The 12,728-nt window shown below is 45.4% G+C and overlaps 1 protein-coding gene across 2 annotated transcripts; it reads right to left on the bottom strand.

The window, feature by feature from the left end:
* Positions 1–582: 582 nt before the first annotated feature.
* On the bottom strand, positions 583–11,038 carry LOC149305828 (embryonic polyadenylate-binding protein 2-B-like). 2 transcript variants are annotated; one of them, XM_089540530.1, is made up of 8 exons: positions 11,019–11,038; positions 9,486–9,657; positions 8,676–8,793; positions 7,517–7,584; positions 6,477–6,583; positions 5,246–5,333; positions 4,057–4,202; positions 583–1,816 (listed from the first exon to the last, which is right to left on the bottom strand). In XM_089540530.1, the coding sequence occupies exons 1-8, from the start codon at positions 11,036–11,038 to the stop codon at positions 1,777–1,779; spliced, it is 759 nt and encodes a 252-aa protein (XP_089396656.1). In that variant the 3' UTR covers positions 583–1,776. The 2 variants fall into 2 exon arrangements, with proteins under 2 accessions (XP_089396656.1, XP_089396657.1); XM_089540531.1 differs by having other exon boundaries at positions 8,688–8,793.
* Between the last annotated feature and the right edge of the window lie 1,690 nt (positions 11,039–12,728).

Genomic DNA, 12,728 nt, shown 5'->3' with positions numbered 1-12,728 from the left:
CTGCTGCTCCAGAGAATAGGATCATTAGATGCAAACTACAGGAAAAGAGATTCCATCTAAACATTAGGAAGAACTTCCTCAAGGCAAGAGCTGTTCAACAGCGGAATTTGCTGCCTTGGAGTATGGTGGTCTCTCCTCTTTTGGAGGTTTTGAAACAGAGGCTGGACGGCCATCTGTCACAAGGAGGGCTTTGACTGTTTCTGAATGGGAAAATTGGGTTGGATTGGATGGCCCTTGGGGTCTCTTCCAACTAGGATTCTGTAAGTTTTCATGTTGGACAGATTGCAGGACTAATGATTTAAGCAGCATGCTAGCTTCCCATCTATGAAAAGATGTGGATTAAAAGAAAAAAGGAACAAAGGGGTGATAGTCAGAACATGGCACCCCAAAATAGTCTGAATAAACATTCACACCTCCCCCAAATATATAGGGCAGTGTTTACTTTTCTCCATCCTGTTCCGTTATTAAAGGCGCTTGCTACAGAGGCAAATTAGGAGACAGAGCCACAGCCACGGCTTTCGTTGTGGGTTTGGTTTAATTAGTAGAATCATTTATTTTGCTTAAAATATATTTAACGTCTTACAAAACAGCTTTATGACAAAAATGCATTTCTGTTCATAGGCATGAAGGCTTTAATACAGAATCCCAATTTTTCACTCTGCTTCCCTTCAACGTCTGCCCAGTCATTACTCACCTGGGAAATACTCCGCCACAAACCCCTTGAAAGAGGTGGGAGCCATGTTCTCATGACCCTCTTCTCGCTCATCTCAGTCGGGTCAGGTGCAGGAAACATTTCCCCGGGGAACCATTTTTTAAAAAGAACACTATTACTGAAAACATTGCATTTTTTCACTCGCCCAAATCCAAAGGTCACCCTTTTCCATCTGCTAAAAGGTAAGATTGCACACCTCCCATTCTGCAATTATAGAGCTTAAACTGGATGTTTAAGTTAGAGAACAGAGCACACGTTTCTTTTCTATTTTCTCTGGCTACTGCAGGAGGACTAGAAGTGAAAGGCAAATTAAGGAAAATGTAAGACTGGACTTTGCATGGTGCAATTTATAAAAACAAGGTGATGCTTTTTTTCCCCTCTATAAACTCAACCATCTTCACAGGTTTCAAGGTACTATTTTACACCAATAGGAAGGGGAAAAGGTATTTTTACAAGCCAGGTTTCTACAGCTCAAGCATGTTCATATCCCTTTAAGGAGTAGACCCAGCATCGTTCCTGGGAGCCAAGTCTTTATGTGGTTTAAGCACAGTGTATATATAAAAACCCCTATCTGCACACTCCTTGCCTACCTCCTCAAACCCCCCTTTCAATGGGCAGAATCAAGGAATTATCAGCTGTGCCAAGGAGACCAACCAACGGACTTTCCAGCATGATCCAGGATACCTAATATCGCAAGGTGGGATAGAGAAAGGAAAGGGCAGTCCAGGTATTATGGTGAGGTTTTAGTTTTCTATCCACTGTCTAGATAACTCACGCAGCAGTGCCAAAACACAATCAGAAGGGTCCTTTTTGCGCACCCATATGCCAATCCGCAAGCCTCGGGTGTCGACAAAGGTCTTCTCTGATGTTGAAAAAGGTCTTTGTTGTATCTGAGAAGAAGGTAGGAATCCTCTGCAATTTTTTTGTTAGAAGAATGACAACACAAATAACTCACAAGGGATCAATAGATGAGAACAGTCTTCATTTTGATGGGCTTGCCTGCATTTCCTCCCCAATTCTTTTCCAAGTCTGGGAGCACTGCTTGGGTCCTCTCATTTTACCATCTAGTAGGGCGCATACCAAGGAGATAGTCTTCCGCGGCCCCTAGAGAGGGAAAACACAAATACATCCTCACCTTTGCAATAAGTTTTTAACCACTCGGTTCCTAGAAAACACACCTATTTGCTTTCAAATACAACCATGCCATAGAAGGTGCATTCCAGATGAATCCATCTATGATGAACCCATCCAACTGCGGCCCTCAAGATAACGTTGGACTGAAAGTCCCATCAGCTCCAGCTTATGGGAGCTACAGTTCAATATCTGGAAGGCCACAGTTACCCACACCTAATTTAAGACTTCTTTCCATCCAATGCTCCACATAAGGAGAGATGCCACATACCAGCTCAGTCCCCAGAGAGGTCTAGGAAGGTCTGCCAGATGTCAAACTTATCAGCGCTCTCTTCATCTAAGCCGCTTTCTCCGTCGCTGGAAGGATCAAGATTTTTTTCCCCTGTTGATCAATATCTGGCCCTGACCAGGCTTTCCATCATATATATAATTGATTTCAAGTGCACTTGTCAGGCTGCATTGAGGGCTGCAGAACCGACCGCTTTATGGACAGAAAAGGTTACGTAGGTGCTGCGTTTTGGAAACTTGCCGCATGAAAAGCCACGTCTATGGCAGCATCTTTCAGCCTCAACGTTGCTCCAACAGAGCAGGTTTCTAGTCATTTCAATCATGTTTTCTCTCCTTTCACAAGGTTGGGCCACATCCTTCGGTCGGGGCTGATGGGAGCTGCAGTCTAAAATATCTAAAGGGCAGCAGGATGGGAAAGGCTGGTCTAAACTGGCAAACAGGTAGCTGCTCTCAGGCAAAAGGCAGCTCTCCAGATATTAGTAGACTACACCACCCAGATAACCGATATATGCTTAGCAATGTGAGGGATGCTGGGAGTTGCAGTCTGCTAACATCCAGGGGATTGCATTTTTAAAAAAAATTTATATCTTTTAAGCTATATTTTATTCTTTTATATGCAATTTGTTTTAATATTGTAATAATTTAATTCTGTTTTAATGTAACACTTTTCTATGTTTTTAATTGCACTGTTTCTAATCTTATAAGCCGCTCTGAGTCCCAGTTTTGGGGAAAGGACGGGATATAAATATAATAATAATAATAATATTTCATCATCCCCCCCCCCACTCTAAAACATCTGAATGATTCCTGTCTCAGTTTAATTCTATATGGTTCACGTTGGCATGTTTTTAATTGTATTTTTAATTGTAAGATGCTTTGAGTTCCAACTTTGGGGAGCGGGGAGTGGGATATTATTATTATCATTATTATTAACAGCAGCAACAAGAACTGCAGTGCCCAGGCTAATGCACCTCGCTTGGCACAAAAGGCAGACCTCCCATTTCAGGAAATCTGGGGCAAGGCTGTCAAGGCGGCACATTGATGCTGCAACAGCAACGCAGGTGACACATTTGCTCCCAGGGACACTCCGAACCAGCTGCGCCACGGTCACCGAGGTGAACGGCTGTCAGGTATGGCATGTTGCCGGCAGCAAACCACTGCTCACTTCTATCCCTTCTGATACGGGAGGGAAATAAATGAAAGCCCACTGCCAAGGGGTACTGCTCCAGCGCCAGATTCATTGCTTTCATGGAGCTGAACAGACCCTGCTGGCCTCCCAGGTGCCCAAATGATGTTAAAGCAGAGAGGCAGCTGCAATGGCGACAGCCCAGGCATTGGTGGCCTTTTAGGCTGGACTCGCTTCCAAGAGTCCCACAGAAAGACAGGACAGGAGAAAGATTCTCCTTCAGCTGCAGGGCTTGCTTTGCAGCTTTTTAGTAACTTCTGCAGATCCCCAGATGAACAGGACCCAAAGGGTGGAACTGTCTTGGATGAAAAAGCACCACCTGCACGGTTGGCAGGGTGCAAAGTAGTAGCCAGGAGGCGGCATTGCAAAAACAAGGGCAGAAGGTGGACCTCTAACCCAACTGCAGAAGTGGGGCAATGTCTCTTCTCAACCTTTCCTGCCATGGGCTGCACCTCCTGACTGTGCTCCCAAGTATTTTATTCTTTCGTCAGAGTCCTTCCCAAAATGGGGAAGTGATGGTCACCATTTTGGGAAGGTTTCTGATGAAAACAAGAGGTATCTAGAAGGTTTTTTGTGGGTTTTTCGGGATATGCAGCCATGTTCTAGAAGAGTTTATTCTTGACGTTTCGCCAGCACCTGTGGCTGGCATCTTCAGAGAAAATGCCAGCCTCTGGATTTTCCAGCAGAATCCTTCCTTATCTTCTCCCCACTGTATTTCTCCTTCTGTTTGCCTGCTCACCTGTAGACCCTTCCGCGTGGCCTTGCATGCTGCCCGCTGCAGAAGATGCCACGGCGTGACAAAGCTCCCCGGCCGTGGAAATGAGCCCGGGCACCGCCACGGTCGGTAGTGCTGATCCCTGGCATGTTGGTCCTTTTGGGCAGAACCTGAAAGAATATAGGAATCTAGCCTTGTATTGAGTCAGACCATGGGTCCATCTGGAAGAGTGCTGTCCTTTCTGACTGTCAGCTGCAGATTCCAGGAAAGATTCTTTGTTACATGTAAATCTATGGGGTGACCTTTGGCAAGTCACACTCTCTCAGCCTCAAAGGATGGCAATGCCAAACCCACTCTGAAGAAACATCCCAAGGCCTCATTCCCACTACCTTTTAAACCGGATCACAAATCGGTTTTGAACCGGTTTAAATGAAATGGTTTGCACTTGAACCGATTTGGAGAGAGCCATGCACTAGACCCATTTAACTTGCGTCTTTTTGACGCTGATTTTTCCACGTCTTTTTGGATGAATCGATTCCACGCCAGTGTGAACCACAAGCCGATTGGAATCGATTCAAAGTTCTCCTTCGGCCAGCTGGAACCAAATCATTTTGAACTGATTCATTCATGAATGTGAACCACAAATGGGTTATTTTACAGGGGAAAAAATGCGATCGAGGCAAATGTAATGGGAACCGTGGTCCGCTGTCGCCCATCAATTTGGACCGCAAACTGATTTATTTCTAAGTGGGGATGAGGCCCAAGAAAACCCCATGATAGGTTTGCCTTAGGGTCGCTATAAGTCGGAAATGACTTGAAGACAGGAAACAACAACAATCTGAAGATGCTGCTAGGGACTGAACTAGAAACCTTTCATAGAGACTTCTTCATTGTGCTCAAAATGGAGATTTTGGAATTCCTCCTGGACAGAAGGTGGAAGTGTAGGACAGGTCCTGGAAAAGGAGGACGTCTGGTCAGCTCAACATCTGAGCCTAGAAACACTCCTCTTTTGAACCACCGTTCCCAAAATCTCCCCAGCTCACATGGACTCTGTTGTCACCTGCTGCCTGATACCTTTCGAATGGAAGATATCCAGCGATACAAATGAGATCTTTTGCATGTAATGCAGGCATTCCCAACTCCAAATAGCTAACTTTTCCCTAAGGGAAAGATATCAAGGCTATCCAGTGTGCTTTGCCAAAAAGGCACCTACCTTAATGACGCGGTCCCTGAATATGCTCTCGTCCAGCTCCATGGCTGCCTTTACGGAGCTCTTGTCAGCAAATTCAATGTAGGCATACCTGCAAGAGGAGAAAGAGACCATCAGCCTTCCTTTAAGACCACCAAAAGCTCTTTCGTACTATTTACTGAGTTGTTTAAAGCATTTCACTGCTGTCTCTCAACCCGCCAGAAGTTAAATGGACAAAAAGCATTTAGAGCATTAAACTGAAAATGTTTAAGGTGCATCTGCACTGTAGAAACTATGCAGTTCGACACCACTGAAGCTCCCTCCTGGGATTTGCAGTTTTACAAGAACATTACAAGGTCTTTGATGCCTCGATCTCATAGGAGAGGCGAGATCAAATTTATTATTATTATTATTATTATTATTATTGTTGTTGTTATTATTATTATTATTATTATTATTATTATTATCAAGCCCTCTCTGCCAAAGAGTGCTGGTGACTCACCAAACTACAAATCCCAGGATTCCATAGGATCAAGCCATGTCTTAGACAAGCTTTTGAAGCTCAGTCCAATAAGAGATGGCAACTGATCCGTCCCCAGATGGCCTGATCCCTTACATGGATCTGCAATTGGAGAGAAGTATGTAACATCCAAGGATTTATGTCCCTTCTCCCACAATGGGATTCAAGGTGGATATTTGTTAAATATTAATTACTATATTAATGTATTCAAATTCATTTATTCCCAATGAGAGCCAGCATGGCGTAGTGGTTTCAGTGTTGGACTACAGCTCTGGAGACCAGGGTTCGATTCCCAGGTCAGCCATGGAAACCCATTGGGTAACTTTAGGCAAGTCACTCTCTCTCAGCCTCAGGGGAAGGCAATGGCAAACCTGCTCTGAACAAATCTTGCCAAGAAAAAAACCCATGATAAGGTTTGCCTTAGGGTCACCATTGGCTGGAAACTACTTGAAGGCACACAACAACAATCCTATACAATTGGACCAACTAAAAATGGCATTGGAACCAGGGATCTGCAATGACTGAGGAACTTCCCCAAATTTGGGGGAGCTACTTTTTCCAGGTAGCAACTCCCAGAATCCCCCAGGTGGGAACTTTACCAAGCCCTGAAGTCCAAACCAGACCTTGCCATGGCTGCAGTTCTGGTATCTCATCCCCATCTTCCTCTCCAGCTGCCCTCCCATCCCGAAACCTGTCATTTCTTCATTAATTCCTAATAAATAGCAGGACACTTGCCCTTTGGGGTGGCCAGAGAACTTATCACAAAGGATCGTCACCCGGTTGATCTTCCCGCAGCTGTTGAAATGCGACTCCAGTTCTTCTGCGGTTCCTCCATAATCCACCTGCAAGGACCACAGGCTCCATGTACGAGGCAAACTTTGCTTTATGTTACACTTTGCTTTATATTACACTATGCTAAAGACAGCTTGGTGTAGTGGTTTGGGTGATGGACTATGACCCTGGAGACCAGGGTTTGATTCCCAGCTTGGCCATGGAAACCCATTTGGTGATGTTGGGCATGCCATGCTCTCAGCCGATGGCAATGACAAACCCCTAACCAAAAAGTATTGATACCCTGCTCTTCAGCCACAAAGACTCTCAGATAGGTTTGCCTTAGGGTCATCATAAGTTAGAAATGGCTTGAAGGCACACAACAACAACAACAACAACAACGTGTTTTAAGCTGTTTTAACTTTGCGCTGCTGTCAGAACTGTTTGTTTATTGTTATTATCTTGGACAAAGTTTTCTGCCAATGGCTTATTTTTAAAGAATATTTTGCTTTAATTTCTTGGGTCACATGCTGGGAGAAAGAGGAGAGAGAGAGAGAGAGACTGACTACATCTACACTGCAGAATTAATGCAGTTTGACACTGCTTTAACTGCCATGGCTCAGTGCAATGGAATGCTAAGATTTGTAATGTTGTGAGAGGTTTTGCCTTCTCTGTCAGAGCGCTCTGGGGCTGGCACAAACTACAAGGATTCCATTGCATGGCACCATGGCATTTAAAGTGGTGTCAAGCTGTGTTATTTCTACAGTGTAGACGCACCCATAGAATCCTAGAGTTGGAAGGGACCCCAATGGACCATCCAGAGGAACCCACTGCTCAATGCAGGATCTCCAGCTGAACTAATCCATCCCCAGCAAGGGAGCTTTCCCGCCTCTTCTTATAAAGCTACAGAGATGGAGACCTTGCTGGGGATGGAGAGGCAAGACCAACTGGGAAAACCCAAGCAGCGTTTCTCAAGAGAGCCCTTTGGCGTCCGTCTCGCTTACGTTCCCCACGTAGATGGAGCGCTGGTCAGCTTCCACCTTTTCCTCGGTTGTCCTGGGTAAAGCAAGACCTGCAAAGAGGAAACCATCCTGCATGAGATCTGTAAAAGTCTTTATGGGAATCGCCTACCCAAAATGCTAACAAATATTGTGTTTAATTAAAGAACAAATGGTTATCAAATCCCCCTTAAACCCGCTAAGAGGTCTTAGCAGCCTAGACAATCCACACAGGGTTAAGTCTTAGTGCCTTCTAACCAGCTTTGCAGCATGGTGTTGTGGTTTGAGCATTGGACTAGGACTCTGGAGACCAGGGTTCAATTTCCAGGTCAGCCATGGAAACCCATTGAGTGACCTTGGGCAAGTCACACTCTCTCAGCCCTAGAGAAAGGCAATGCCAACCCTCCTCTGAACAACTCTTACCAAGAAAACCCCATGAGAAGTTGGCCTTAGGGTCGCCATAAGTCAGAAATGACTTGAAGGCACACAGCAGCAACAACGACGACAACAGCCATGCTAGCATCAACATTTTATACACCTGGGTGCTGGCGTTGAACAAGAACTTGCATATCTTGAGCTGTTATATAGGTTAGCCCACCTCACAACAATGACAAATAATCCTAACGGAGTTCCCATTATGGGGGAAACGTAAGATAAAAATGAAATAAAACAGTAAGAAGAACATTCGTGAGCAAACACAGCAGATACTGGGAAGTCAAAGGCTTTCATGGCCAGCCTCCATAGTTTTTTGTGGGTTTTTCGGGCTCTGGCCATATTCTAGAAGAGTTTATTCCTGACGTTTCGCCAGCATCTGTGGCTGGCATCTTCATCTTTTCTCAGAGAATGCCAGCCACAGATGCTGGCAAAATGTCAGGAATAAACTCTTCTAGAACATGGGCACATAGCTTGAAAAACCCACAAAAATCTACAGCAGATACTGTTTTTTCAGTGTTGCACCCAGTAATGGCAACCATTGCTTTCCATGAAAGGCAAGAAAGACAAGGAGTGGATTGCCTTTTTAGAGTCATGTTTCTCAGCTCCACAGTGGAGGTGCCCTCTCGGCCTTGGCAAGGCATGTCCCAGGGCAGCCTCCATCCCCTGGATGCCACCATCAAAGGTGCTTCATGCAGCCAAACAAGGGTCCCTTCCCAGCCCTGAGCAGCACCCAAAGCCATACCTGGGTCCGAACTCATGATGAGGCTCTTTGCTTCTGCTTGCAGCTCCTGAAGCCATTCCTCTTCTTTCTCCATCTCACGAACCTTCGCCTTGATGGCCTCCAGCTCCTGCGCATCCCAGAGAGGTACAAAATACCAACACAAGGAAGTGGTTGAGAGTGTCAAACTGGGGCTCCAGGAGGCCAGCATTTGAATCACTGGCGCAGCCATGGAAATGCATTAGGTGCTACTGAGCAAGGCACACTTTTTCAGCGTCAAGCTGCAGAAATAATGCGGTTTGATACTGTTTTAGTTGTCATGCTTCTCTCCTATGGAATGCTTGTTGTTATTTTTAAGCATGTTTTTCATTATGAATTGTTTAATTGTATTTTGGGGGGGTTGGGATATTGGGGTCGGGGACTGTATGTTTTAACATGTAAGCCGCCCCTGTTGTGCTACACAGAGAGGTGAGATATTAATAATAATAATAATGATAATAATAATAATAATAATTATTATTATTATGGAAGGCTGGGATTCGTAGTGGCACCAGAGGACTCCGACACAGAAGGATAAACGTGTTGCAAAACTACACATCCCAGCACTCCATAGCATTGAGCCATAGGTTGGCAGCCTTGGAAAGTAAAAGAGTTGCTTTTTTAAAACAAATAACGACAAATTTGGAAGGAAAGTACCCTTTGACTGTGTGTGCAATTCTGGGATGCAATTGTGTTGCAAAAGCCCTGCCGCACTCTGCTTAATCTAGATACCGAATGTTCCTCCACACTTTCTGCAACCAGGAGCAGTCAGTCTCTACTCACAGGATCCTCCGCTCGCAGAAAGTCCTTTGCATCTCCTTCCAAGGGGCTCAGCTTGGTCTGTTCTTCCAGGTGCTTCTGCCAGGTAGAGATTTCGGTGACATCCCAAGGGGAATCTGCAGCGGCCAAAGACGGAGGGTTGCACCACCAGGATCCGGCTTCTGGAAAGTGGGGACTTGGGGGAAGGAACACAAAAGCCAAGCTTTAGAAGCAAGACTGGAACTGTGAAGTCGAAGGCCTTCGTGGCCGACATCCATAGCTTTTTGTGGGTTTTTCGGGTTAAGTGGCCATGTTCTAGGAGAGTTTGTTCCTGACGTTTGTTCTTCTGAAGATGCCAGCCACCGATGCTGGTGAAACGTCAGAAACAAACTCTTCTAGAACATGGCCACATAGCCCAAAAAACCCACAAAAAACTAAGACTGGAACTCTTTACCCAGTTTATGGGGGAATCCCCCCCCTTTTTTTTTGGACTACAGCTCCCAGAGTTCCTTTCTAACCATGTTGGCTGGGGAATTCTGGGAGCTATAGTCCAAAAGAGTAAGATTCCCAAACTTTGTTCTCTTCCATGATCTGAGAAATCATATCCCTTCTAGTTTGTCCTATGTACCTTCATGTCAAGACATTTATGGGGACCCTAAAATGAACCCATCCTGGGGCTTTCTTGGCAAGATTAGTCCAGAGGGGGCTTTGCCTCTTCCTCCCTCTGAGGCTGAGAGAGTGTGACTTGCCCATGGTCACCCAATGGGTTTCCCTGGCCATGCAGGGATTTGGACCCTGATTTCCCATAGTCCATTATTCACACCACTACATTGGCTCTCTGTAATCCCTAGGATGCTCCCAGAGTCGTAGTCCAACCCTCAAACTATAATCTTCTGCATCCCAGAATTGTACACACCATCAACCTTATGTAGTTCCCCAAAGGGAAAGTTCCCCAAATTTGCCATTATTTGGCATGCTGACTCTTAAGATTAATTCCAAGGATGCTTGGCATGGCTTTCCTCTGAGGCTGAGAGAGTGTGGCATCATGCCCAAGTCACTCAGTGGGCTTCCATGGCTGTGTAGGGAATTGAACCTTGGTTTCCCAGAGTCCTAGTCCAATGTCCACTCCATGCTAGTTGGCTGTAATCCCTACAATGCTCCTTCAAACCCTGATGGTCTAAAAGTTCCAATCGTTGGACTACCACTCCCTGCATGCCACTCCCAGCCAGGATTCTGGGGACTGTAGTCCAACTTCTGCAGGTCTTCCAAAGAGGCAAGCCATGCACCTGCCCCAAACACCATGTAGCTGCTCCATAGGCCATGCAACCACGCGGGTGCACTCTGCAGAGATTTAAGTAGAAATACAGCACTGCAGGGACACATTGTGTGCAGAACAAACATTCAGGCATTATAATAAATAATAATAATAATAATAATAATAATAATAATAATAATAAAATAATAAAAGCTTTATTTATATACCGCCCTTCGAAACATCAGGCCGGTTAACAACAATAACAACATACATCCAATATAGATTAAAAACAATGCAATTACCTTGCTCCAAGTCCAAACATGGCTGCCAACAAACCCTACACCTGTTTCTCCCAGGTAAAGAAGGGAAGCCCACTCAGCTTGGAAGGAGCAACAAAGCAGGGAGGTGCCTCAGCTGTACATTTTGTGTGATTGCATTTGATACATCCAGAACCAATCAGGTGCCAAGGATGACCCATGGAGGTGGGGTTACCTTGATGGAGGCGGAGCATGGAAACACCTATAACAGGTGGCCCTCACCTGGCCCTCAAGGACTGAATGGATGGACTGTAGTTCCCAGTGTTCCTTACCCTTGGTGCTGCTGGGTTTTGCAGTTCAGCCACTTCTAGAGAACTGCATGAGAGCCAGCATGGCGTAGTGGTTTGAATGTTGGACTATGACTCTGGAGACCAGGGTTCAAATCCCACCTCTGCCATGAAACCCACGGGGTGACTTTGGGCAAGTCACACTTTCTCAGCCTCATAAGATGGCCATGGCAAATCTCCTCTGAACAAATCTTGCCAAGAAAACCCCATGATAGCTTCAGCTTCTAGTCTTCTAAAGTTGGAAATGATCTGAAGGCACACAACAACAACAACAACAACAGAATTGTATAGTTGTCACCTCTGCTACAGAGTGCTTTGAGATTAAGGAAAACTGTTGCTGGTCAGAGAAAGCAATATTGAAGTTAAGTAAGTAGTTACAGGAGCATGGTTGTCTCTTTGCAGCCATAAGGAGCATAAATGTTGAGCTATGCCATTCCTCTTTCTCTAAATTAGGCCAATAAGTACCTCTGGGTTAAAGCACCTGCATTGCATCCAAATGACCCCCCCCCCCCCCCAACAGGGCCCAGATCAATCCCTGGAAGCTTCATTTTGGGTGGCAAGGAAAACCTTTGCTTAAAAATCCTGGAAAGAGACTACAAGATAAGGTAGATGGGGGAAGTTGTGATCTTCCAGATCCTGGATTGCAGTTCCTGTCACCCACCAGCTGGGATGAGGATTGATGGGAGCTGTAGTCCCTCAACATATGGAGGGCCACAGGTTTTCTAGATGTGGTGTGCAGACAGTGCTCTGCTCAATGATTGCATTTGGCTCCATTTGCGCTTCCAAGGTGAAGCTTGTGATATCGGTGGATTCTTCCAACATGACGTTTTGAGGCAACAAAATCCGAAATCTCCTTTGCTCATTCTGATTCCCCAGAGCATTTCTAGGAGCTCAAGTGAGAATAGTTCTCTTCCCAGATGTTCAGGAAACTGCATAATATCTTACACAGATAACCCCAGGTAAGTCAACAGTGAATGAAGTCCCCGCTTTGGTTTTCAGTGGTTGCAGAGCTGCTAGAACCTGGTTTGCAATCTCAAAGGCTACTGCTGACTTATGGAAGTGGCATTTAGCAGCATTGTTCTAAGCTCTTTCTCATGCCTGTGGCCATTCTACCCAACAACGCAGAAGCACATATGGACAAGAAAGACCCTTTCCTTCTCATGCTCACTGAATCCTTCCTAGGTGCCATAACAAACCCTTCCTGTAGTGATGTTCTTTTTCTGGCTTTCTCCTATCCCCATGGCCTTTTTGGAAAGATTGTGGGTGGCTATGAAAGGAATGGGCATTTCTCATGTGCTGCCCATGTTATAGAGTTCCCAAAATGTATGTGTTCACGCTGCACCTTCTTGTCTATCCTTTTGCTGCATACGTCTTCCACAGAAGTTGTGTGCAATGCCTTTTTTAATGT

Source organism: Sceloporus occidentalis, unplaced genomic scaffold, assembly GCF_023333645.1.
Source record: "Sceloporus occidentalis isolate IW3139 unplaced genomic scaffold, rSceOcc1.0.p SCAF_10, whole genome shotgun sequence".
NCBI lineage: Eukaryota > Metazoa > Chordata > Lepidosauria > Squamata > Phrynosomatidae > Sceloporus > Sceloporus occidentalis.
Note: the sequence above shows the minus strand (reverse complement) of the source record. Positions and strands in the feature narration are given on the sequence as shown.

Excerpts from the sequence above, each read along its gene's own strand:
- LOC149305828 (XM_089540530.1), bottom strand. The coding sequence starts at position 11,038 with ATGTTTGGACTTGGAGCAAG. Across the intron at positions 9,658-11,018 it reads ATGTTTGGACTTGGAGCAAG|TCCCCACTTTCCAGAAGCCG; the intron begins GTAATTGCATTG and ends CCTTCCCCCAAG. Across the intron at positions 5,334-6,476 it reads TTCTCTGGCCACCCCAAAGG|GTATGCCTACATTGAATTTG; the intron begins GCAAGTGTCCTG and ends CTCCTCTTGCAG.